Below are 27694 nucleotides of genomic sequence, written 5' to 3' on the forward strand. Positions count from 1 at the left end.
AGTGAGGTTCACAAGTGCTCCCTTCGTTTTTCACTCTGCCAAGCAGCGGGGAGAAAGCCTCCTGCCAAGTTTTGCCTCATTTCCCCCAATTCCTGGCTTATTGTTCCATGTGAACTGGGAATGGTGGTTTAGAACAAACTAGGGTTAATTGCAAAATCAGTTCATTGCACCCCTGAGGGAGTATTCAGCCATGATGTTGGGATTGCAGGGGAAAAGAAGCCAGGAATTGGGGAAAGCCTTCTCAGGCTGTGTGAGAGAAGAAGCACAGGGACTGGAGACTTTGCTTGGACCCATTGCAAAGGTTCCGTCATGGACGGAGAGCCTCAGGTCCAGAGCCCACATCCATCCCTCTTGGGAGTTCCCAAAGGCCGTGCCCCTTCTCTTGGACACACAATCCTTTCCCCAACTGTTGATGATTTGGCTGTTTCCCCAACTTTGGACGTTTGTCCCCATTCTGAAAAGGCTGAAAGGCCTTGCCCAAGACTTACTTACCAGCAGTAAAAGCTTTAAGCTACAACAGGCTGGTCTTTGGGGCTATTTTGGCCCCACATGTTTTGCTTGTAGCCCTGCTTCTCTCTTGAGATTGTTTTTCCAAGACAAGATTCAGCCTTTGGTCTAAAACAGCTTCCACAAACCTGCACAGAATCTGGACTGAGTGTTTAGTGATTGCCACTGATTATCTGATATCGATACCATTAGACATTTGTGTAAGTACTACAGCATGAACATGAAGCGTGCTGTTGCCAAATTTCTGTACTCTGGAGATGGAAATAAAACAGGGTTGAAAAGATAGGAAACTAAAGGAGACAAGCAACTTTAAAGGCCTTGTATGGTGGGTCTGGGGGCTCTGTGGCTTGGGTTCTGTACTATGGTTAACACACAACCACAGTTTAGCACGATGTTTGAATGGAACACATCTCTTCATGGCCCAGCTCCATCAAGCAGCCCTCCAGATGTTGCTGGACTGCCATCCCCTCACCCCCCCCCCCCAGCTTTGCCAGCTACAGCTAATGGGAGCTGCAATCCACCCTCTGGGGCCACACGTTGGGCAAACTCCACCTCACATTATCTGTCGAGTTTTGTCGTTCCTAAAGTGCTGGAAAAGTCAAGGAGAAACAATCTACAGGGTTCAGCAGGGGGAGAAACTTCTGTGGATTCCAGTGCATTGGAACATTACACTCCCCCTTCCTCCCAACCCCAGCCCTGCACAAATTAACTAATATATAGGTGGGAAAATGTACTTTATTTTTGCCTGATCCCGGCCACAGTAAATATAAAATGAAAATCATTTCCACTGGAGGAACCAGGGTTTTCTCAGGCTTGTCTACCCCAACATGTGGTTTAATACACAAGCCATCATTAGGTGGGACCCAGTGGGCAGCTGGCCTGGCTGCATTTCGTTTTTTCCCAGCTTTGAACACACACCAAATTATCCGAACCGTCCACCAGACCCTTTGACATTTGCCCGGCCGATTCGGTTACAGAGGGGCCATCCCTGGAGAGCACCAAGACAGAGTCCATCCGAAAGTCCACCTGAAAGTCCACCACCTTTGCCATCAGGTGCAGCCCATCGGTGTCCAGGAAGGGCTGAGGTGGAAGTGAGGAAGCGTCTCGCCATCACCCACCTGTTGGCTGGAATTCCAAAGGCGCGTTCAGTCTCTGAAGAGCCTGAGTGGAGACCATCCCAAGATTCCCGACCACGAGAAAGATGTGCTGGCAACCCAAAGGGAGGAATGCAGAGATTCAGTGGATTGGGACCACGCCCTCCATGTCCTCAGGTAGAGTCCTCCACTCTCTTGGCTGCCGCCAGAGCCGCCCGATAGCTTGGTGGTCCCAAGAGAGGAGAAGGACATCGCTGCACCCCCACAGCCTCTTTGGACGTGGACCACCAACAACCAGAAGCAATGACTGGCCAGATGGAAGGAGAGCAGAAGTTTTATGGAACAACGCAGGGGGTCACTGCCTTGCAAACTGCCGAACACCAAGGCCAAAGGAACCAGGGTGGCCAGATGCATGTCCCATCACAACTCGTCCCATCTGGCTCCTTGGCCAATATCCTACCTCCTCCCCTCAAAAAGGCACACACACACAGGAGAGAAGGGGGAGCCATGGAGCGCCTCCTTTACATGAAGGCTGTAGGTTCGATCCCCAGCTTCTCCAGGCAGAATCTCACCTGAAATCCCAGACAGACACTACCAGTGCTGACAATACCAAGAGGGACCAAGGTTTGATTCCAGGACTGGCGCCAATGGTAGGCATGGTTGACACATGCCAAGGGCCTTCAGCACATTGGGGGCTCATTGGTAAGAGCTGCCTGGACTGCCTCTTCACCATTGCAGGCACTGCCTCTCCCTTGGGGCAGTTGATGGTGATGGTGGTGGGAAAGAGGGACCGAGATGCCCCTGCTCCCAGGTTCTCTGCCCACCGAGCGAGCGAGCGGCAGCCATGACGAGAGAAAGGTTGTGGAGCAAGAGCGGCTGGCGGAAGGGAGGTGAGAAGGCGGCTCACCAATGGTGGGGGCTTGGCCCACGGGCTGTGCAAAACAGAGAGCAAGCAGCGTCTGCTTCCACTGACGCAGTTTCCTGGGTTCATACAGACAAGCTGGACACTAGTCTTCTTTTCAGGGCAAAAGTGATCTAGCCCCACCTGAAGGCTGCACTTGCCCGTGTAGCTGAAAGGAGCAGGAATCAGTCACTGCGGTCCGATGGCTGTGCAAGCGGAGGTGGCATTTCAGGTTGGAAATGGGCTGGAGCGTTTCCATTTATTGAGACAAACGCACCTTCCTGCAGGTAGAGAGCTAGCAGGCAGCAGAAAGACGCGCACTCACTTGGCTTCCCTAATGTGCTGGTTTTCTACCTGCAGGGCGTTTTCACAGCAGGGAGCATGTGGTGCGGGGAGTGCGCCTGTGAGCCGTACAAGAAAGGGCTGCAGTGGACCCACCAAGGAACACGAATGCTCCTTTTCAGGGCTCCACAATGGGAGAAAGGTGGGTTAGCAACATAATGAACAGCTCTGCAGCACAAGTCAGCAATGATCTCTGACCATAACTGTCTTGTCCAATGGCACAGTGATGGGCAAGGGAGGGGGTTAACAACAACCAAAAGTTACTTTAATTTTGCAACACTACCCATTTGATTATTTTTGTTCAGAAGGAAAAGGAGGAGGAGGAGGAGAAGGAGAAGGAGAAGGAGGCATCTGTCTTGACTCATTTTAGACAGCATCTCCACCTTCTGGTCAAGACAGAAATAAGACAGCTCATAACTAGGAAAAAGAGTTGCAATGATGAGGGAAATGTGGGGACAACCCTGCTTTGTTTGGGTCCGGCTAGCAGAACCTGCAGGAAAACGTAGTGTGGAATGCCGCAGCTTGGGGTTCTAGCCACGCTAACCGCTTCTCAGGTGCTCCACGGTATTCGCCCCTTCCACTGGTGCTTTGGTAGAGAGGGAGTAATCTGTCCCTTTCTTTTTAGGTCTTCAGGAAAGTCTCACTTGTCTTTGCTGGCTTTGCTTGGATTGTAGTCTTAGCCGCATGGTTTAAATTACAGTGTTTATTTCATGAGCTGGATTTTGGTTGTTTTCTTGCTGGTGTTTATTGTGTTTCTTAACGGCTATGTTTTTATTGCTAAATAGATGGCAGTTTGAGAGGGTCCCACCCTTAAACATAGGCCCAAAGGAATTTTTCCACTGGAGAAGACAATCATGCGAGGTAAAGTTGAAGGCCAAAGAAGAGGAAGATCAAACATGAGATAGATCAACCACATAAAGGAACCCACAGTCTTGGGTTTACAAGAGCTGGGCTGGGCTGTCAAAGACGGGGTATTTTGGAGGAGTTTCCTTCAGAGGATCGCCATAATTGGAGAGGACTTGACGGTGTGTAACAACAACAAAAGGAATTTTAAAAGTCTACACGGATGTTCTTCATAATTCTGCATGAAGAGCATCTAAGTTGGCAGCAGCTGCCACACCTCGTCAAAGCCAGTTCCACAGTTTCTTCCTGTGATGTAACCTCGGTGCTCTCAGGATGTGTTGGACTGTGAGTCCCATCCTTCCCGGCCGACGTGGCTTGTTGGGAGGGGTGCTGTAACAGGTCCTCCGTGTGGTTCATGAAGTGCCGACTCCGGATTTCTGGGGTTCCTTGGGAAAGCCACCCTCCGCGGGCTGCCTCCCTTGTTGAGGCTCGCCCTTTCTCACCACCATGGTCACCGCCTGCTCTTGCTCCTCTTGTCATGGCCTGCACTTGATGGGCAGAGACCCAGCATCTGCTGCTCCTTCTCACCACCAGAGCGAGAGGCAGGGCCAATGGTGCAGCAGAGAAGCCACTCCAAGCAACTCCTTCCAGTGCAGCCCTGCTGCGAAGTGGGCCCTTCTTTTCAGCCCAGTGATGCCTACCCCTGGCATCGGCTCTGGCTCCACAGGGCTGAATGGTCTTCAAGCCGGAACTTTAGCAAGAGCCAAAATAAAAATGGATATGACAGACCTGCAATGGCTCCTCTGCCTCTTTCTTCAGATCCCTTCTGCCAAGTGCTCTTCCAATTACTATCCAGGGATGGCAGCTAACCTCAGCAGCCGGTGACGGTGGGATCGGCACCTGACCGCTTGGTGATGTGCAGCTTGGTGACTTCCTCAGCACACGTCGGATGAATCCCAACCGTCGCCATCATTTGTGAATAGGTAGCCCCACACCTACAAAAGGAGGAAGACCGACACAGTGGAGGGGGCACCCCTGCAGTGATTGTTCTCACTTCCAACCCAGTTGTAACACCAGCTTGCCCAGGGTGGCCTATTCAAGTACTACGGGGTTTTCCACGTTGCAGCTTTACTGAATTACCTCTTCAGTTAGTCATTTCCTGTTCTCTGCTGGCAAGCTTTTAAATAACTAGAAGAGAACAGGAAATGACTAATTAAAGGCATTCTTCAGCAATGCCATGGCAGAGAGAATGTTGTCCAGCATTTCTCACCATTCAACTTCATGAGATAACCCCAAGTTCTAATACTTTAAGGTATTTTCCTCTTATCTAACATGTACTGTTTCATATACCTCTATCATGTCTCAATTTACTCAATCTTTTTCTGAGCTGAACAGCTGCAAACGTTGTAACTTTTTTTCTGATATGGGCCTCGATCCAATCCCTGGTCATACTCCTTGTTGTGTCCTTCACCTTCTCCAGCTCTGAGGTGTACTGACCAGAACTTCTTCCAAGTGTGGTCTTGTGGCCTAAATTCTTGGCCTATTTTCTGTATTCTAGATTCGTGGCAAGAGAATAGTACGCAGATGCCACTCTTTGACTTTTATTCTTTCAAGTGCCAGTGACAATGTTTTACATGCCCCTAGGAGAGGGAAAATGCCACTTGGATTCCATGTACTTCCTTTGTACTAGATATTTTGGATAAAACACGACCTCCCTTAAAGGTCACCTTTCCTTACACCTGCCAGAAATGTGCTGCTAGCAATTAAGAGACTGCAAAACATATAAGGAATCTTCACACACAGATCATCTACGCTCTCCAAAGTGCTCTTTCGCGCACGCCGGCTTAACCTAGTTTGCCTTGCCTTTGGTTTGATTTCTCTGCTGTTCCCACCTGCACGGAATGGGTAGGAGCTTTGAGCCACTGTTCTGCCCGAAGTGACCTATTTTAAGATAACGGGGGGCAGAAAGACCCAAATCGTCAACTAACCCTGGAATATGCAGGTGTGCATCCTCTCTCCTCCGGTCTTATCCCATTTGACCAGTAGAGGGAAGCAGCGACAAGGAAAAGGAACACGGAATCCAAGCACAGGAGGGCTCATCCCATAGGATGGCCATCGCCAACCCAAGGCTAGCCTGGCCGGTGTTTTGAAGGCAACCATTGATGGATAGGAGTTGTTTAATTGCTTCCCAGAAGAGGCGAACAGAGCACGGAGCAACGGCGCTACGCAGCGGCTTCTGGCCTGATTTAAAGTGCCAATTTCAAGCAGCAAATAGGCAAGGGGCCCTGTTAAGTCTGCGATCCCAAGAGACGGGGCCTTTTCTGTGGTGGTCTCATCGGTATCGAATGCCCTGCACAGGAAATGGGAAACGCTTGTGCAGGAAACTGGGACACTAGGAATGGCTTTGGGGTGAATGGGCTGGCATGGGCTCAGGATACCCTGTTCACTGACTCTGGCCTTCAGGCCATTGTTTTTCATGTCAGTCTGTTTGACAGGGCTTGAGCATCTGGATTAAAAAAGAAGTAGATCCTGTGAGCTTGAAATTTGATTTAAACCAGTGACCCATGTGGAGTCTGGGGCACCAATGTCTAAACTTTGATTATATATTGAATTAATATCTCATATAAATGAAGATCTATTTAAGTTACATTAATATTTAATTACTATATCATATGATTTACATCATTAACTAATATTAACATTTAATTCCTCTATCATATAACTTATATCATTAACGAATACTAATATTTAATTAGTATAGCATATAATTTATAGACCGCTCCATGTTGAGAGAGATCAGCGCTATGTGCAGTAAATTAAAAATGCAACACGCAAAAAGTTAAGGCAAAAGCAAACGCATTGTGATTATTGGGCTGGAGTTTACTGGTCGCTCTGTGGTAGCCATGCAAAGAACTTTCTCGCAGCCATTCTGCGACACAAGTGTTTCCATCAGAAGTCTCGTGATTGGCAATTGTGGCCACTCTGATGTTTTCAACAGATCTGACCATTGCAAGGCCAGGGGGAGAGGAATAAGAGCTTCAGAGCTGAACGGGGGAAGCAGGGAAAACTCGAGCTCTCTTCTGAAGCAGACTGTTTCTCTGTCAAAAGAGGGGCCTCCCCATGAAACATAATCAAAGCAAGCTTCTGCTCACACACTTTCTTTCTTTCAAGAAGGGCTTCCAAAGTTTCAATGATCATTTATGATCTTCAGAACAGAAAGCTCAGAGAACCTTGCTATATTTGTACTTCGAAGAGTTAGTGGCTGGATTTTATTTTGGGTCGAGGGGGTGTTGACCGAACGGTTTGCCAGGGAACATATTTCATAAACATAAATATGAAAATCCAGTCTGTCTGTCACTAAGCTCAACATGTATTAAGAAAGAATGGCCATATTTTAAATGAAAATCTAGGAAACGGGACATAAAAGAAACCCAAAACACAAACTCTTTTTTTTTTTTTTTTAGTGGTGCCAAAAAAATGAAACCACTATCTTTTGTAATCTTACAGTAACTTAAAAGAGCAGGTTTTAATTCAACCAGAGAAAAAATAAAGACAAGAAAGGAAAAGAAAAACATTCTTTATACTTACTTGATTCCAAGGGCAAATCCCTGAATAACTTCGCCGGCATTTGGACCAATGAAATGCAGGCCGAGAATTCGCTGTTCTCTCTCGCGCAAGCATACCATCTGAAAGTAATCCATGAGGGTAGGAGGAACGTTGAGAGAGAGAGAGCGAGGAAATAACCTGCATTAATTTAGGGTGATGTAAAACACATTCGGGAACGTGCTGTATTTACACAGCACCCCGGAGCTCAGGGCTGTGAATGGTCTACCACTCCATCTGTGCACCAGGTAAGCCCAGGCGAGCTTATCTGGGTGCATCCGGAGAAACGGCGCTTTAATATATTTTATACGTATACGCATGGGTTCCTGCCACACCGCTGTTTTAAAAGCAAAACCACAGGGGGTTCTGAAAGGGCTCCTAACCAGTTGATAGCTTGTAAGTTGCGAGCTCTGGAGTTGTCAAGTTCTCAGCCAAGAGGAAGGCGGTAGGGCCACCTGGAGAACAAACGTCTCTGGATCAGAAACAGATGCCACCATCCTTGGGCGGGGGGAACGGGACCAACAGATTGTCCTTGTTCTCAGCATAGAACGGTGAGTGGAGTTCAGTGACCGACGGCTCCTGGGCCAAATCCAGATCATAGGCTGGAAGCGCTCAGCTGAGCATAGTGCTTCCATCACTGGCCACGCCCTGTCCTTTCCACTGGACCGCCAGAGATTGAATAGAGAGCTTGGGCTATGGCCCCGTCCCTCGCTCCCATGCGCCTCTACGTGCGCAGCTTTCTGCTGCAAAATGAGACCAAAAATAATCTACAGAAGAGAACTGCAAGTAGCATTAGTAGCTTTTCTCAATGAGTCATGTATTGCACAGTCCAGGTTTCTTCTTCACAGCCATTTATGGGCTCTTCAGACAATGCTGTGACCCTCCGGTTCCATTTGTACTTTCAGAACACTTTCCCTGCGTTTGTTTTTTCAGAACAGGGAACATGCACTATTAAAATTACGATGGGGAAAACGGGACTCTGTCTCCTGGTGTATTTCCGCTGTTCCACTACAGCGCTGCTCCACCTTAGAGGTAGTCTAGTGTAAAAGCGAAAGCTTCTGGCGTAGAGCTTGGATCTCAGAGCTGTGATGAACCCGGAAGTCGATACAACGGCACAATGAATGCCTCACGGAGAAAAGCCCTGCGTCACAACACCTTTCAGAGCTGGGATGGAAGCTGAGGTTTGGCCCATCGTTTTCTGAAAGTGACTCTTCAGCAAAACCAAGCTGTGATTCAAAATCTCAGCTGCAGGGACGGGCAAGCTGCACGCGGCTCTGGGACTAGTCTCAAATGCAATTTAACGCAATTCGGGTAGTCCTCTTGAGTGCGGTTCATGAATGCACATCATGTAGACCTCTGGCAAGAGAAATCTGTCCTTCCCCACAGTGGAAAGAGGGAGAAGGGAAAGCGGGGGCAGGAGGAGATTAGAAAAGGTCAGTCTCACCACCCACTGCAGACTAAGCCCTCACAGATTACTTGTGACAACATGTGGCCCCTGGGAAAAAGGTTCCCCACCACTGATATTGAGCATTAGTCTTACGGTCAGAAATCCACCCTTGGCTGACTTACTTTTATGTAACACTGAGGAGCATTTCTCTCGGCTACCGTAAACTCCAGTGGCTTGTAAAATGCATGGTACACCTGATGGAAAGGGAGCGTCACAAATTTACTGTCAAGTTTTATTGATATTTTTGTATTTTTAACTTAATGTTTATATTTTTTAATTTAATGTTATAATTATGTTTAACTTATTGTTGTAAGCCGCCCCGAGCCTTCGGCAAATGGGGCGGCATAAAAATGTTTTAATAAATAAATAAATAAATAAAGTTACGTGCTTGTCTTTGGAATGTGTAACTACTTAGAGCAGGTGCTCTGATAGAGCAAATCATGACTTTATCAGCTCAATACACATGGCTGAATGAAGAGCCCAAGAGAGAAAGAGGCTCAGCTTCTGTTTTGCCAGACCGAGCAGCTGAAACCAGCAGCTGTCTGCTGATTTTTCCCAAGAGGTGAGTAAGCACAGAGGTTCCCAACCTTTTGGGGGTCAGTGGGCTTTTTTCGAATTTTGAGAATGTCGTGGGTGCTCCCACAAAATGGCAAACCTCTAAATTATCCACTCCGAATCGCCTCACAGCTTCTTCTTCTGAGAGACCTATGCAGCCATATTCCAGAGGAGTGAAAACTGTTGTAGGCACCTGAACAAAAGAGGTAATAATGTTACTTTGGAGGAAGGAGAAGGAGAAAGCCTTCAAGATGCTCTCCCTGTTTCTCTGCGGTTGCATGGAAGCAGGAGAGCTGCAAATAAGATACTGCCAGGAGCTGCTGGAGCTTAAACTCGGACCTTCAGTTCTGTGTACAACTGCTGAAACCACACGGCTTGGATCATCTTCCTGGGCAGCAGAGTCTCCTCCGGCTCTGGACTGGCTCCATCCGCCCACCCAGACGGGCCACTGAGCTAGCAAAGGGTTCGAAAAGACTTCCTCTCTGGACTGGGATGTTGCCAGTGCAACAAGGCCTTCTTGGCTCTGGGGCGTTTTCTTTGACTCTGGCTCCTAGCCCTGTTCTCGGCGTCTTGGAACATCTCTGACAGCTGCCTACCGTTGAGCTCTGACAGATAACACGCATTTTTTTTAACCGTTCAAAGAGCTGCGGGGGCTCAGGAAAGGAGAGGCTAAGCCTGGCCCATGGCTTTTCCCACTCCGCGTCGCTCGGCAAGGTGATGCTTTCCCCATGGTGGAGGACCTACGGGCCAAATGCAAGCACCTTACGTTTTCGCAGGGGGTGCAGGATAGCACATTACGGGACCACACGGGTCCCCATGCAGCGCTGCTGTCTTTGCTCTAATTCCCTTTTCCCCAGCACACTCCCTCGAGGGCTTCCTGGGATTTCCACAGTGTTTCCCTCCCATTTTAAACTGCTGCCTTGCCTCTCCCAAGGCTTAGACTTGGTCTGCCCCCTTTGGCCCTGCTAGGGAGCGTTGTCTGCCGACTGCAAAAGAAATGAAGGACAAGGGGGGAAATGTTGGTTCGCCCACACAGATGCATTCGAAGTCGATTGCAAGGGGCAGAGAATATTCTTGCTTACGTGGAGCTATAACGGTGGTTCAGGACATTCTTTCGTTTTTTGCAAGAAGTCCTTTAATTTCAAAGGCCACGGAAGAAAGTTTCAGAAGCACTCACATTGTCATAATCCATTAGTTCCTCAGACTGGCCAAACATCCTCCGAGCCAGCAGTTTTCCCGCAGCGATTGCCGTGGGTGTTAGCTCAGGGCGCCCCTAAGGAAAGAGAAGAAAATCGAGGGCAAGTCCAAACGTGCAGACCTGTGTGTGCTTAGGCATAACAGGCCTACAACTCAAAGCATCCCCCTGCCACCAGCCAATCGCTTTCTCTTGTGTCCACGGACCCAACCGAGTGAAGGCAGGAAACATTGCCCTTGCTCTGATTTGGCTTTAGACATCTTCACACATTGTCTGCTCTTCAAGCTAAAGCCTACAGACAAAGAGGAGGTTGAGAGGAAGAGGAAGATCACAGGGAAAGCCAAATGACATTACTGGGAACCAACAAGGAACTTTCTTTTCAAATCTTAAAAAGGTGGTGGGGATCACACTGTTGCTCCGGTGTTGTGACCTCCAAGGTAGAACCCTGATGCCTTCAGCTCTTCTCTTCGATGCCTTCAGAGAGGAGTTGAACCTCTTTGAACCAGAGGACCGAAGTCAATTTCCAACAGGCTCCTCGGCTGGACACGCACCAATCTGAGGCGGAAGGAAAGGAGTGGGAAAGCCAGAAGACGAGATTAAGGCTCCGGGTAGGAAGAACTGGCTGAAATTGCCAATGCTTCTGCCTAATGTGGCCCCACAAAGCTGTGAAATGGGATTCGGTCCTCAGCCTGAAAGAAATTCCATGCCTCTGTCCTCAAGAGTGGCTGTGAAAAATAAGTATAGGTGAATAAACAGTGTAAAAACAAGAATGAGCCACTGGAGTGAAAAAATACTGCAGTTTGGGATTAATCTCAGGGCTTAGGCAAATGACTATTATCTCTCTTCCAAACTAACATTCAAAATCTTCTGTTAACATTATTTGCCAGTCGAAAGCTGCTCTCCCCTCCCTCAACACATGTTTGCCTGAAATGCGGTTGCCAGTCCTTTCTGTGGCAGGAAATACAGATGTTATTTTGGCATTCCAGAACTGAACAGGAGATCGGAGAAGGAGATAAAATTGCAAAAGCCTTTGGCATGGATTCCATTTTTTAAAAAAGCTAATTACTAAAACATCCCTGCAGATATAAGCCGGGCTTTTCATACAACAATGACTTTAAGACTTCCCCAAGTAAACAGCTGACGCAAGCGTTCACTTTGAGCTTGTGCGGGAGACTGTCCTGTTGGGTTATTGTTGATCTGAATGCTTTGAAACTCTCAGCATCAAATACACTTCACTTTTGCATTCCTCGTGAGTAAAAACTGTTAAGTTGAAGGGAGGAGGGCCCCAAGGTAGCATAGTGTGCTTTCTGAAGAGGGCAGGAAAAGAATCTGCAGCTTTGGAAAGCTGCATCAAAGCAGCGGAGCGGCACCTAAGGTGGAACTCAGCCGCTGAAGTAAAATTCCGGGCAGCTCAGGTCTCCCTTTTAAGCCATGAAATCTCAAGAAGCATCTTCTGCCTTGCGAAGAACTGCAAAGGGAGCTCCTGCACTGCATCCATACTTGAATGATGTGACATGGGCCTCTACCAGGACCTGGGTGGAGAGCCTCTTTCAGCCCAAGGGCCATATCCACATCCCATTTCAGAGAAACCCTTGGGGCTGCATGCCAGGAGTGGGCAGGGCCAAAGGCAAAAGGGGCGTGGCTGAAATGCAAATGAAAACTCTGACCTATTCCAGCATATTGTAGCTTAAAGCATTTCCTGGGAGAAGCTAAGCTTTGGGACAGGCATTTCAACTATTTACGTATTTCTTTATTTAGGTGGGGTGGCAAAACGATTAGGAAATCACCAAATAACTGATGGTTAAAGGAAAGGGGTCTAGACTATCTGATGAACCTCAGAGGAGCAGAGTGGGACTCCAAGGAGACTGGATTTAGCCATGGGTCTGATATTCTCCACTCCCAGGGGGAGCAGGGCCTTGTCTGTGGTTGCCCCAAGAATGTACAACACATTCTCTCTTTGGGACTTTCATCTAGCCTTTGTGGTCAGAAGACAAAAGGTTAGTCAATGTTAGTTTTCTTTTCTTTTATTGTGTTTCTTTTGCATGGTTTCCGTTGTCCCATTTATCATCGTGACATTTGCATGGTGCTTTCAAGTGTGTCGCTTGCATTTTATTCATTTATTTAAAGCTTTTCTGTCCCTCCCGTCACCATGTCTTAGGGTAGTCATCTCGTAATCTTTTCAGCAGCTCAGTAAGGTAAGTAAATATCATCATTATCCCCCATTTTGCAAACGGAAGGACTGAGACTAAGAGAGAGAAAGCGGCTTGTCGAAAGCCAGAGGCAGTGTGGCGGGTGGAGGGCTTGACTCACAAATCTTTAATTTGGAGTCCTGAATCGTTGCTGTCCATGACACCTGCCAAAATAAAAGCACAGGAGCCCGGATTACCTCGGTTATTCGACTGGCTTTTGCCCACCTGTGCTTTACCTCCTGCTGCCCCTCTCTTTTCTGCCTCTGTTTTTTCTGCCCCTGCCTCTGTTTTCCCGCCTCTGTTTTTCCCTGTAATCTCCTATCCAAACTTTCTGTTTTACAAATAGCCTTTGGTCCACTGGACTCAGTATTAGCGACACTACCGGCAGCAAGCTCCTAAAGGCTTTAGCCCACTGTTTTTCCCAGCCTTTATTGGAAAAGTCAGAGAATGGGACCTTCTGCTTGCAAAGAAGAAGCTCTACCATTGAGCTATGGTCCTTTCCCTAGAGATGAAGCCAAGAGGGCCTCCCATGGGAAGGAATTCCATGGGCAAGTAACCATGACCCAAAAAGCCGTGCCTCTCATGTCCACTCATCCCAGGTTAGATGCCCTGGAGAGCAGAGTGGGGGGACAGGGAACCGTTCTGATGGTAATCGAAGGAGAGAGCAACCCACCTGGGAGAGAGCGGCCCTTTAGCGAGCATCAATTTGCAGATTCTAGATCCTTAAGAGGTCTTTTCCAATGCACAATCCATGACGCTGCCATTGGAGTAAGTAAGCGCAGTCCAACTCATCATCTTAATGGGGACCAGCTGTGGTTTGGGGTGCGTTCACTCCTAGAACTACCCCCACGGTGAACAACCCTAAGAGCTTTAGCTGGTGGACAGTACAGGGATAAAATAAAGGATAACCACAGCAATAATATCCTCCATTCCAGTATTATTTACTTGGACGGGCAGCATGTTTCCAGGGTCTCAAGCAGGGAGGGCTCCTACCTATCCACACCTATTTGATCCTTTAATGGAAGATGCCAGGATTGTACCCAGCCTGTGGCATGCAGAGCAGATGCTTTAATATGGATCCATTATCTCTTCCCTAAATAAGAGACCAAAGAGGAAGAGGAAGAGGAAAGAGCTTAGGATATGCCAAAAGCTGCAACTGATCCACAAGCCTCTTGATCGTGCAAAATTTTGCTTCCTTGAAAGAGCTGTGAAGAGAAGCGACCCTGGAACTTTTCACTTTTCACCAGTGCGATTCTCTATTCAAAGGGCAGACAATGCCATCCTAGAAACTGGGCTTTGTTGAATTTGGCTTCCGTGGGCACCAAGGCCAGTTCATTTCCGAAACAAAACTGATAGTGGATAGATAGAAAGGCATTACTGCCAACAACTGCAGAACTTGTTGCTGGATAAAGATCAGTAATAATCTCTAATGCAAAAGGGTCGCGTAGGAAGGAAATTACTGCTCCAGGTGATTGGCAGAGCTGCCGCTGTTCGTCAAAATGGGATAAAGGGCCTAAATCACAGATATTCCGACTCTCGCACACATACGTGCTGGGATATGATGACAAATGGGCACCGGTTATTAATCGGGAACAAAGGAGGGTTTCCTGTTATTGTCAAATAGTTTATGTAAACGTCTACCTCTGTTATGTCTCCGATTGCATAAATGTGAGGGACAGAGGTAGCTTCTCCCTCATCAACAATTATTTTTCCCGTCGCTGAGTTTATTTTCACTCCAACAGACTCCAAATTAAGGGCTTTGGTGTCAGGGGCTCGGCCTTGAGGAAAGAGAAAGAGAGACTTTGGTTAAAAAAAAGAGCTGTGAGCTTTTGCCAATTTAGTTCTATGAATAATCCAACCCAACCCTCTGTTAAAGTTTCTAAAATCGAGGTCAGCCTTCACCAACCTGAAGCTCTGCAGATGTATTGCATAAGCAACTTCCAATCCACTTTGGTGGTGGATTCTTGGAGCTGCAGCCCAAGCCATCTGGAAGGCACCAGGTTGGAAAAAGTTGGCCTCAGAGTAAAATGGTTGGTTCAGAAAAGAAGATGCCGTCTACGCTCTTAAATGGAGCATGTGACTTGAGTCTCATGAACACGTTCAATGGCTGCCTGGATTCACATCAACAAGATGTCCTGGAAAATGTTGGCAAAGGCAGTTGAACCCAGCAGTGTAGAGGTAATTTTGAAGCAGGTGCTCACCGTGACAGGCCCTTTAGCCAAGACCCCAGGGAGGTTCCGAAAATGTGGGGACCTTGGTTTGTCCCCATCAACAAACCAGTCAGAACAGTTGGCCTCCTCCACTTGGAGCAGGTCTTCTCTTAAGTTAATCAGTTCTGATTGTCCATTCAAGACCAGCCACCCCAAAATGATTCTCGGTACAAGAGAGGACAATATATTCATGCTGGGGAAATCCGCTGCTCCCACCTACTGTGAGGATGGCAGCTAAGCTCAGAGAGAGCAGGGGACCCCAAGGGAAATGCCAGATGACATCCGTGTCCCTGTGCATAAAACTTGCAGGATGGCATTCCCGCAAGCCCTGGGTCTCTTACAACAGTGCCTGAACTGGTAAAGCTGTAGCACTGCCGCTGACCCACAACCAGGAAGGACAAGCCTTTCTGCTGTAAAAGAAATGCTGGAAAATTAAGAATACCCTCCATATCCCTGTTAAATCTCAGTTCATGGACTGGCCCAGTTGGGGACTCAAAGCGTTTCCAGACGATCCATCACAAATTAATCTTGCAGGATGGTGAACACAGAATAAGCTGTTCCAGGCAACCCTTGGTGATGATGAAGAAAAGGAGGGGGCGGGGGGATGCCATGCAGCGGGACGTGAGAAGCAGAACTTTCAATAGGGAAGGCATTACTCTGATTTTGAGAGGTTTGCGTCCATTTTGGGAGATGTGAAGGGAAGGACATAACAAGCACATTCTCTCTGCAAACGGAGGGGTGGAGGGAGAGGGGCACAACGCTGCGTTTGATGTGAATGATTCGAGCAAAAATGGGAAATGTGCTTGCATTCTGAACACAAGAATAAAACCACGTCGGGCCTTTGATGTGGATGTAGGAAATTATCAGACAAAAGGAAACGCAGGCTCTTCAATGGGGTATCTAATTATAAATAAACATGTGATTCACCGTATTATCCATCTGCTGGAAGAGCCAGGTCCCCCCCGGCCCCTCCCACCCGCAAAACATTGTCACATCTGAATACCTCTGTGAGGACTTCTCTGGATTAATTTCAGCTGGTGAAACTGACACTTCCTTTGGGAGCACCGAGTGAAGCTGTCGGCACTCAGCTATCTGTCTGTCTTCCCTCCTGCCGTCCCCGTGGGATGCAGCTCCACTGTTCCTTTCGGTGCCCCCCGTTCCATGCCCTGATGCTATCACGCACCAAAAATAATAAACCTCCCAGACCTTATCTTGGCTCGGATGTGAAACAACTTCCTACTGTTGTATTTCTTTGTGTGCTGAGAAAGAAGTCTGGAAGGCTGGGCAAATGGGGAGCACACGGGGGTTGTTCTAGCTTCCCCTTTTTCCTGCCCAGGCAGAGCCAGGAGAAAAAGTTAGCACGCAATGTGACAGATGCTTTTCTTTTACTTTCTTTCCTTTTAGAGCCAAAGAAACTGCCACAAACATCCCCTCTCCCCATCAACCTGCCTGTGGATGGGTTTATAATGCTGCGACGAAAACAACAGCTGAGACGATCAAAACCTGAAGGATAACACTTAACCTTTCGATTCCAATCTCTCTCAACATCTGCATAGCCCGGTATTAAGAATGAAAGAAACCAAGCAAAACACACTTAGCACATCCAAGGAGTAACCTCATCCATTCTCCCACAAGTGCCCCAAGCGGAATTCTGAAAGCGGCAGCCATGTATGAAACTTCACGATGCATTTTTATTGGCTGCTAGCCATGCCAGCTCCAATTTCGAAAGTAAGAATCCATTCCGTATCCCTTCCATTAAGATCAAATAGACTCGGTTTTTTGGTTCGTGAAATTCTCCAGGATGTCTAGAGAGGCTTAGTTAACTCCAATTCCAGGATTCAAAAGCCCCAGCATGTTCTTAACTTGCATATTGGCTTTCTCCAGATGGTTAGACTCTTAGAGAGTAGAAAGGAGGGTGATAAATTGAATGGACATGGTGGTGCAGCACACTAAACCAGATCATAAAACCAGATCACTTGTCTGGCTAAGCCAGGATCACCTTTGCTGCCTCGTAAGGGCTTTCTAGATTCAAGAGGGCAAGCTGTAGAGCAGAGATCCCCCCGCCCCGCGCCATGATCTAGAGCTGCAGGCAGAGCGCGCTTGGTTCCCGTCCCTTGTGACTTGAGCCTTCCATTGTCATTTCTATAGCACATCCCTGGCAGTGTTTCCCACGTACATTCCTGGGAAAGCCCAAATTCCAAAACTTCTGGAGTTCTTAAAATATCTCCTCAGCATAACAAGATGTAAAACGCCACTACCCTAGAAATAATAGTCTTTGGCGGTCCCTAAACTCACAAAGACACATTAGCCGCTTCGCCCTGCTTCCAAAGGTTAAGAACTTGACGGCTGGCCAACCCCCTGGAGACAAGTTCTCAAGCCACTTCCTCCTCTGTAGAGGGCGCTGGCAAGATCATCCCCAGCGGGAACTGAGGTGATGCTTTGACATCTGGGATTTATCAAAACAAAGCTCCAAAGCAAAGCAAAAACAAAAGCTCCACAACTCATTTTTCTGGATAACCTAAATGGAGGTGGCTGCCAAGCTGAAAGGGGAAGCTAAGTTTTTGCTTAGAATCGAATGCCAAGGGGCTTGTCCATGAGGCACTCGTCTTGGCCGAGCAGCCCCAGGGCAGCGACGCATGGCTCAATGCTCTGAAGCAGCTCACTGGAGAACTTTCGGTTTTCCGTAGAGATCAAGGCTGGCGTTCCTCTATACAGCCAAACTTCTTTATGTCCAAGGATCTACCAACTTGGCACCCAAGGAGTCCAAGGATCTACCAACTCTGGACATGTTGGTTGTACTGGCTGCAGATGAGGAGACACGTGTGCCAACGCATTTGAAGAGTGCCAGGCCAGAGGAAGGCCAAAAGAAGCAGTCCAAGAGAGTTGCTCTTCTGCACAAAGCTTAAACAGAGAAGCTTCACCAGGCACCTCTCGGTACCAGTGCCAGAAACATCGCTGCTTTATTTCCAGGATGCTGCCCTCCAGCCCAAAGTACAGGGCAATGCAATTCGGTACCCAGGATGATTTAAGCAAGCATAAACTTATGAAGTATACTTGACATATTTGTTGTTGTTACATGCTGTCCAGGTGTCTCCAACTTAGGGAGACCCTACTAATGAAAGTCCCCCAGAAGGTCCTGTCCATGACAACCCTGCTCAGATCTTCAAAGTTCACGGCTGTGTCTTCCTTTAAGGAGTCCACCCATCTCAAATTTGGTTTTCCTCCTCTTCTGCTGCCTTCAACTCTCCCCAGCAGGACTGTCTTCCCCAGGGGGTTTTGCCTTCTCATCATGTGCTTGATTTATACCTGAGTTTTGCCATTTTTGCTTCTAGGGAAAGTTCTGGCTTGATTTGATCTAGAACCCACTTGTCCGTCTTTCTTTAGGTCCAGGGAATTTGCAAAGCTTTCCTCCGGCATTTGACACACGGGTCTTCATTATTAGAAGTCACCAAAGCTGCTTTATTCCATGTCAGGCAAATGGTCCATCTCACTCACTGCTATCTGCACCGCATGGTAGGCCAGATCCACCAACAACATGCATACAATGCCTATCGATCCTAGGGATCTTGCAGTTCTAAGCCGAAACACCTGGAGGGCTACAACGTGCCCACCGAGGCCCTACCCGGATGGACAGTGTGGCCTTCTCCAGTTCTACCTGGAGTCAGGGAGAAGAAACCGAGGACATTCCTCAGGCAGAGCCCCCAATGTCTCCCCACTGCAGGCTCGCCCCTTCCATATTCATTCTGCTTTCAAAACATGCTGGGAGCTTTGCGAGCGCATGCAACCAGCCTGCAGTCCCTTCGATAAAGTGGGCCTTTACTGAGAGGCTTCCTAGGTTCAGAAGCTGCTCAGACCAGGGGCACATGACCCCAGGCCGCACAAGGCCCTAATCAGGGCCTGCCTTCTGGCTTTCCCACGGCTGCACCCCCTTCGCCCAGCCCCACCCCTTTCCCATCCCACAGATTCTTTGGCAGTTCCTTGGCTTTTGTCTGCTGTATTTTCCATTCTAAAAACGTCTCTCCTAAGACTCTGCTGGCAGGTTACTGGCAGGAAGGGCTTGAAGCTGAAACAGGCTGCTATTTTTGCCTCCTATACCTCACAGTCTCTCCACAACTGAAAGCATCCTTTACGCTGAAAGAGTTTCAGCATTTCTGCTCCGAAGCTTGGAAATGAACTGCGGCCCACATGCTTCCTTCTGCTCCTTTATAATCAGCTTTCCCCTACTCCTTCCTGCTTCATTCCTGTCCCACCCAAACCATAGTTCAACTCTACGTGCAAACTGAACAAACCTTGCTTTTTACCACACACTGAGTTTTGCATCCAGATGTGGAACTACAAGTCTCATTCAACCAGACCTTTGAGCTTCGCCTGGTGGGAGCAAGCCCCGCTTTTTCACAAACAACAGAGTACGAGGACTTATTTCTGAAGGTCTGGCCCATAGTTCCACTGACCCTCTTCTCCTTAACAGCGGTTTGCTTAGGGTGAGCCTACACATAATGCATATTGTGAAGAAAACACATAGGGAATGTCCTCATGTTACCAGAATCAGAATCATTCCCATGCATGGTCCTCTGAGTGGTGGCTCCATTATTCTGGAATGTTCTCCCCATTCTGTCTGGCACCAAAATCATCACACAGATTAAGACTTTTCCTCTGTTGCCTGCTATTGGCAGCATGATGAAACCCTGTTTTTATCAGGTCCTGACATTTTACTGTTAATTGCTTTTTCAAGCTATTTTAATAGCTTCACTTTTTTGTGTCTTAAAAGATTTTATATGCTTCTAGCACGTTGCTTGTGGGTGATTGCATTTGTGTGACCGAGCTTTAGCTCTTGGGCAGGACAGAAATGAAAATGCGGAATAGAGAAAGATTGAGGCTAGACCAAAAGGAAATTCTTTACTTTGCACACAGTTCAACAATGGAATTCATTAGTGCAAGACGGAACAATGGCCTCGGATGGCTTTTAAGGGGATTAAATGCATTCATGGAGGATGAAGCTCTCAATGGCTACCAGCCATGGGGACTATATATTACCGCCAGCATTATCAGAGGCTACATGTCTGTGTCTGCCAGTTGTTGGAGTGCGCAAGCACCCAAGAACTTCGGTCGTGCTTGTGAGATTCTTACAGGCATCTGGTGGCCACGGGGGGAATGGAAGAGCTTTTGGTCTGATCCAATGTAGCTCTTCTCAAGGTCTTATCTCTACTGTGATAGCAGAGCATCCATCTCTCACCTTTGGCAGGTGATTCTCTGTGCAGATTCTGTAATTTCTGTGTTAAGGATGGAGGAGACCAAAGCCAGCGACAGGAGAGGAGAAAAAGGCTCCAGATAAAGAGATGCTTGGGAGTTGTGAAAAAGGAATGATGACAAGCAGAAAACCCACCCGCAAGTTCCAAGCACTCTTCCCCACTGCCTCCCCGCTCTCCCCGCCCCCCCCTTGGGAAAGATTAAATCCACCAAGCCAGTCACAAAGGCGGAGGGAAATGAACAGCTGGGAATCATCCTGTTGAAATCAGTCAATGAGAAATGGAGCTTATTGTTCATGTCATTTTTACGCTAATGGGTGATTAAATTGGTTTGTACATGCCCAAGAACTGCTCTGACCTTTCCCGGAACAACCTGGATAACTCCCTGCACAAGGCAGTGCTGGAGTATGACAGAGCAGGCATGGGGAACTAGCTCTGTAGTGAACCACAACTGGCCAGACTGTTTCTCTGAAGTGTCTGTCGAGTCCAATGGCATCGTGAGCATCTCCCTGTTTTTATAAGGCTCTAGCCCACATGGTTACGGAAACTGTTTTGAAAACACAGCACAGCTAAAATCCAATTGACCTCATAGTTCTGTAATGCCAATTATACTGATGATCGTGCAAATAGATTTTGGGTTGGATCCAGATCAACAGTGCAAACTCTACTCCTAACTACGTCCGCATGGAATTCTATGGGAGTATAGAATTGCAGCAAAGGTAGGTGTGTCTAATGTTCCTTTGGAGGGATTTATTAACGGGATCTAAGCACAACGCATCTGGAACCCAATGACAGCTCTGCAGCACTCAGTGTGTTCCCAACAAGATTTTCCATGAGAAATACTCATCTCTTTTTTCAGTGGTTAAACAGCCTGGCTTTTGAGGCCTAGCCTTTCTTCTCAAGAGCTTCCAAGACATGTGAATGAAAAGAACGTTGGATGAATGAGGACACTGGGAAACGGAACACAGGAAGCTTCTGTGTCCGAGCTTCACCCATGTAACTGGGTCATGATTTGCATGAATCAGGCAAAACACTGGTTCGAAGAAAGAGTATTTTACTAGCCTTAACCACCCAACCCAATGAATTCAATGGGCTTATTCTTAGGTGTTGATGCGACTTTTCCTAACTTGATGACTTCCAGAAATGCTGGACTGCAATCTCCTGGCTGGGAATGATAGAAATTGCAGGTAAACACATTTGAAAGGCACCAGGTGTGGGAAGACTGATGGACAGGATTATGGGGAACATCTGGTTTTGAGAGACCAGATCACACAGCGAAGAATTAGTACATGGTTTGGGAAAGTTCCTGGCCTTGTTTACGTTGCCCAATTCATAAGTGCTTCAAAAGCCCAGGGTAAACGAAAGTCTAGAACTCGAAAATCATAGCACAGTAGAGTTGGAAGGGGCTAAGAAGGCCTTTGAGTCCAATCCCCTGCTCAGGGCTGCTGTTATTTTAACACATTCATAACAAGTCCATGTCTGTCTACTCACTCCTGAAAATGGTCAAATTAATCTCTGTATTTTATTTATTTAAACTCTTTTTTTAGACCTGCCTTTAAGGGATGTTGGAATGAATGCAAACTTCTTCATAAAAAGCATCAAACAAAATCAAGCATGAATAAGACTCCACCTCTGTGACAACCATTTTGTGGCGGTGCCCACGATGGTTTTCTAAATGGCCAATCATGACTGTGGCTTCCAAAAAAATTGCTTATGTCCTGCACCCCGAGAAAATATGGTGAGGGTTGGAAAATAAAGCAAACATCCAATAAATTGTGCGCCGTCCCAAGAGGTTATGCATAAGGGACAGCATATAAAAGCATTAAATAAATAAATAAATAAATATTGAAATACTTGCAGCGCAAACCATTTCCATTGTGCAACTGCTCTTGGGCCAGAAATTGGAGAGGTGGTGAGAGAATCTACAAGGGTTTCTATAAAGCTGATTACAGCTTTTCTCGAGGAGGTTATTTCTCTTACACCCGTTTGTTTTTCAAAGTCAGCAAGGCGCATGCCCATTCTTAAAAGCAGCATTTCTCTTTGAATGCAGAAAGGGGAAACCTCATCTCTGCATTCCCATTTGCAGTTCTCTGCATGCGATTTCAAGACTTTGCATACCGCTCGGTGCATTCGAAACATGCTGCACCACCGTCGAGGCCGACAGAGGGGGAGGGTTTGCTCGCTCGGCAGTAGCCTGATTTCTAGGGAACCCCGCAAGCTGTCCCCGTTCAACCAGCCTTTGCCAATGGCAGAGCTGCAGAGAGAAGACCCTCAAGATGACTCAGCTTCCCTCTGAGTTTATCACAGACACCTGGCGTGGACGTGTTGACTCAGGATATGCACGATACACCCACTCCACGTCAATTAACCAGCTTTAACTGTGAACAGGCTCCATCCTTAATTGGGTGGGGTTCAAAAACAGGCACCAAGGACAAGGGGGATGGATTCTGGGGTTGTAGACTGGAGACGGAGGAGGAAGTCACCTTAACTTTCCTAAAAAGATTGGAATGAGAAAACTTTGCCAATGCAGCAAAAGAAATCTGATTCATTGTGGCATAAACCAATTCAGCTTTAGACAACAAGTCCCATCATGCCAGTCCATGCTGGATGAGGATTACTGGAGTTGCAGTCCAACACCAGTTTGTAAAGATACCAGTTTGCACTCCTAAACTGTGAATGGAAAGGAACCTCATCCGTACTTCCAATCCTGAATTAACTTATCTGTTAACCAGCAGGGTCTTTGTCTCTTCTGAAAGATCACAGAAACATACAGGAGGTCTTTCTTGGTAACTGCCCACTAAAAGAAGCAAAACCAAATGTGGCCACATGCATACCCTAGACGATGATTTTTTATAAACTCAGAACAATGATAATAAGGTTCCATGGCAACTGAGTCGAAAGGGAAATGGGATCCAAGATTGGTAGGACATTTTAAAGGTGCAATTCCAACCAATTCCCGCAACAACAACAAGAACAACAACAATGAAGGGTAGACAATAACGAGAAATACTGTAGCTTCACAAAAAGCTTAGGGATTCCCTGGAAACTAAAAAAGGACACATACAGGAAGTCGAAGGAAGGCCAGGCTCCAAAGGAAGAACACAGGCGCCTGGCATGGAATTGCAGAAAGGTTAAAACTAAGAATGAGCCGAGGTTAGCAAGGGATGCTGAAAGCCTAGTAAAAGCCAGAAAGAAGTGGTGGTTCAGCTACTCAGAGAACGTAGAAAAGTGGTAACAGATGACATAGAAAAGGCAAAGATACTCAGTTCCTACTTTGGCTCAATCTTCTCTCAAAAGAGGGTCTATGAAGGGGAAGTATGAACTGAAGCAGGCAAGATGGCAAATGGTAAAGCAACACCTAATTACTTTGCACAAGTTCAGACCTCTAGAGGCTGATAAATTGCATCCTAGAGTAAGAAAGGAACTGGGGGAAGAACTCTCAGGCCCACATTCTATTATCTTGGAGGAATCATGGAGGGTGGGTGAGGTGCTGGACGACTGGATGTGGGCTAATGGTTCCCCTACCTTCAAAAATGGGAAAAGGAAAAACCTGGGAACGGCAGAGTATTCATTCTGACATCAATCCCTGGGAAGATTCTGGAGCAGATTATAAAGCAGTCCATCTGCAAACACCTTGAAAACAGTACAGTGATGACTAGAAGCCACCATGGATTTGTAAAGAACGAATCCTGTCAGACTAATCTGACCTCCTTTGTTGATCAGGTAACCTCCCTGTGGAGCGTAGGAATGCTGTGGAGGTATCAGCATCAGCACAGCTTTCACAACACGTCCCGTGATATCCTGATTGGCAGACTAGCTCAACGTGGGCTGGATAGAACAACGCTCAGGTGGATCCACAGCTGGCTGCAGAATCGGACACAACCAGTGCTTATCCATGGCACCTTCTCAGTCTGGGGAGAAGTGACCTGAAGCGTTGGGGGCACTGGGCTGAAAACAATAGGATGAAATTTAATACGGACAAGTGCCGAGTTCTGTCCCTGGAAAAGAGACAGCAATGGGGATGCAAGACGGGGGATACCTGGCTGAACAATTTTGCAAGCAAGAAGGATCTTTTGATTGTTGTAGGCTACAAACTGAATCTGAGTCAACAATATGATGTGGCTGCGAAAAGGGCAAATGCTATCTAGGGTTGCATTAATAGAAGGATCACTTCCAAAATCATGCGAAGGTCTAGTTCCCCTCTACTCAGCACTGGTTAGGCCTCACCTGGAGTGCTGTGTCCAGTTCTGGGCACCACACTTTAAGAAATGATGCAGACAAGTTGGAAATGTTGACAGGAAGGCAACAGAGAGCATCAGAGGACTGGAAACAAAGCCCCATGGGAAAAGACTGAATGAAATGGGCATATTTAGACTCGAGAAGGGAAGACTGAGGGGAGGTTATGACAGCATCCTTCAAGCACTTGAAAGATCACACAAAGGAGGGCCAGGTTCTCTTCTTGATCTTCCCTGAGCGCTGGACATGGAATGATGAGCTCAAGTTACAGGAAGCCAGATTCTAGGTGGACACCAGGAAAAACGTCCTGACTGTCTGAGCAATACAACAATGGAAAGTCATTGGTTCTCCTACACTGGAGACATTTAAGATGCAGCAGGAAACCATCTGGTAGGGACGGTTTGGAATTTCTGCACTGAGCAAGCGATGGCCCAGATGAGTTTATTGGCCCTTCCAATATATTGTTCTGTGATTCTAAAACTATGGAATTCCCTTCTGCAGGAGAACCATCAAAACTTCCGCCTGGAAATTAGGGGTGACAAGGATGCCTTGCATCCCCCCTTCATTTATCCAGCCCCCATACATATTTCTGATGTGGACTGATACAACAGAGCAACACGTCAGCACAATGGGATTGCACAGTTGACCACAACACACAGCTGACCCCGCAGCCATCAAGGGAAATCGTGTGTGCAAACCAGCTCGAGTTATCACATGACTAGAGGCATTCAGGACTGGATTCTTAATATAGCTATATATTTACCTACGGCCCACAGAACCGTGTCAAATTCGTCTGTTTTCTCTTTGCCAGAATCAAGATACTTCCAGGTCACACGCAGCCTGTCATTTTCAGCCTTCTTTACTTTCATCGGGCTGCATTTCTTCAGAAATCGGGTTCCGTAGCTTTCCATGTAATCCGTTACCAAGGTGGCCATTTGCTACCCAAGCGGCAAGGTTTATTAAAAAAAGAAAAAGAAGAAGAGGTGTAAAAACACTCAGAAATCCAGATGGCGTTCATGAATACCCAGGCAAAGCTCCAAAGACCTGTCCAAGCGTTTCCATCCACCCAACAGAGAACGTGTGTTATTACAGATTTATTACATCAACCTTCCCGAGGCTGTCATCCACCTAATATCTTGGAGTACTCCTCCCATTGTCCTTGACCACTGGCCATGTTGGCTGGGGCTTATGGGAGTTGTAGTGCCATAGGCTAAGGCTAAGACCTTTTTATTTAAAAAGGCTAAGGCCTTTTTATTTAGAACTTATTTTAATTGTTAATTTATTGGTTATTTATAGGATTTTAAATCTTTTAAGCCGAGATGCACCGGGTTTAAATATTTTTATTGTACAATTTGTTATATTTTGTTCTTGTTGTGAGCCGCCCCGAGGCTTTGTTGCGATGGGGGCGGCATAAAAATGTTTTAAATAAATAAATAAAATAAATAGTGCAAAGCACCTGATAGGTACCAGGTTAGGTCAGGCTGCCACTGAGCCAAAATCCTGAGGGAAGCAGGCATCTTTCTCATTCCCCTCCTACAACGACCCTGTGAGGTCCATGCAGCTGACAACTGGTGTCTCGCCCAAAGTCGCCAAGTGAGTTTCATGGCTGGGACAGAGACTTGCACCAAGATCTTCCTGGCCCTAGCGAGACACTCTAGCCCATCCTCCCCAACTGGAAGCCCTCCAGTTGTGCTGAACCCCAACTCCCAGTATTCCCAGCCCAAGATCACGTTTCTGCTCGTTTTAACCTGCAAACAACTTGTGCTTAATAACAATAAAGCAATAAATAAATAACTGCTCCCTGTACCATCCGCATCAATTAGGGATTGGGTAGCAAGTTGCTTATTTATGCCCAAACTGTACCATGTCGAAAAACTGGGCATTAATAAGAATTGTTTGGTTGCTTGCAACACAAACACCTCCCAGCGACACCCAATTATACATAAAGCAAGGGTAGAGAAACTTGCTCAGCCGGAGGTCTGAAGTCAGGCCTGGAAAACACTTAGGGGGCCGTGCTCCAGGGATGGGCACGGCCAAAGGCAAAAGGATGAAACAAAAAATCAAAACTCGTCACCCTCTGTAGCTTCGGGCTCTTAGTGCCACTGAGCAAGCCTCCCCATTGTAAGGAAACCCTCACAACATCCAGAAAACCACCCACAGGACCACAGCCAGGGGAATGTGACACGGCCCTATGCGGAGCCCCACTGAGTGAAATTGGGGTGCCGCAAGGATGGATTACACCCCTGGAGCTGAGGTTTCTCCCCAGCAACAGAACAGATCTCCCCGCTCCCCAGGCCTTGCCAGGTCAGGTGACTCATTAATTAAGGTATCCAGAAAAGCTCCTTGACAAAGAAATTGACGCCTCTGCGAAGTCACCTCCAGATGCTTGAACCGGTGCCACACGGACGTCAAGAAATACAGCTGACAAGTTTATTCAAAAGATGCCACGGCTGTTGTTCATAAGAAGTCAGCCTGTCATCCCCAAAGGGATGAGGAGTCCTCGAGTCATAAAAAGGCAAGCCTGCAGAATCCGCCCACACAGAAGAACTTAAGTGCTCATTTCGATGGGGGGGGCTGGTGTTTTTGTATTACATTTTACTTTCATGATGGCAGTCGTGATTGGCAGAACAATAAACGCAATGAAAGCATTCACTCTGTTCCAAAACGCGATACACCCACATGGCACGACCAATGAAGAGACATGCTCCTTCGCAGAGCAGACAGCTGGATGATGGAATTCGCTTCCACAGGACGTGAGGAGGGCCACCCATCTGAAGGGCTTCAAAGGCGATCGGAGAAGTTTATGAAGGAGCAGGGCATCCATAGCAACTAATCCTGCTGGCTGAATGCTACTTCCAGTATCAGAGGCTGCACGCCTGTGCACACAGATCGCTGGAGAACGTGGACGGGAAGGCGCTGTTTCGCTCCTGTCATATTTGTAGGTTTCCCATGGGCAACCACTGTGCAAACAGAATGCCAGACGAGATGTACCCCTGATTTGGTCCAACAGGGCCGTTGCGTTCTGTCTTCTTGCGCCAATGTACATCTCCTTTCTTTATTTCAACAGCAGCCCTCCATATACTCTCTGGGTAACTTTGGCCCAATCAACCGAACCTACCTCACAGGGCTGCTGTGAGGATAAAATAGTGAGGAGGCTCTTGTAAGCCTCCTTGGGTTCCTTGGAGGAAGAACAGGTGGGATATAAATCGAAGAACAGATGCCTTAGAAGAAATAATAGGAACCTAGCTGTAAGCCACATTTTTGCAATTCAGGTGGGATCAAATGGGAATTTTCAATCTGAAAACAGAGGAGTTGAATTTCAGGGG

General features: G+C 47.3%; 1 protein-coding gene across 4 annotated transcripts in view; it reads right to left on the reverse strand.

Moving 5' to 3' along the window:
• Window positions 1-1224: 1224 nt before the first annotated feature.
• Window positions 1225-27694, reverse strand: part of TXNRD2 (thioredoxin reductase 2) — a 52495-nt gene continuing 26025 nt past the window's right edge. Inside the window, exons 11-18 of one of the 4 annotated variants that reach the window (XM_044440463.1) lie at window positions 25132-25306; window positions 14318-14454; window positions 10470-10565; window positions 9393-9485; window positions 8860-8931; window positions 7276-7373; window positions 4477-4682; window positions 1225-1632 (exon numbers count right to left, since the gene is read on the reverse strand). In XM_044440463.1, the coding sequence (XP_044296398.1) occupies window positions 4559-4682; window positions 7276-7373; window positions 8860-8931; window positions 9393-9485; window positions 10470-10565; window positions 14318-14454; window positions 25132-25306 (795 nt within the window). In that variant the 3' untranslated portion in view covers window positions 1225-1632; window positions 4477-4558. Of the gene's footprint in view, window positions 1909-4476; window positions 4683-7275; window positions 7374-8859; window positions 8932-9392; window positions 9486-10469; window positions 10566-12495; window positions 12841-14317; window positions 14455-25131; window positions 25307-27694 lie in introns of those variants that run through there. The other 3 variants (XM_044440461.1, XM_044440462.1, XM_044440465.1) reach the window with 3 other exon arrangements.

Source organism: Varanus komodoensis, unplaced genomic scaffold (assembly GCF_004798865.1).
Source record: "Varanus komodoensis strain SLA01 unplaced genomic scaffold, ASM479886v1 scaffold38, whole genome shotgun sequence".
Taxonomy (NCBI): Eukaryota; Metazoa; Chordata; class Lepidosauria; order Squamata; family Varanidae; genus Varanus; species Varanus komodoensis.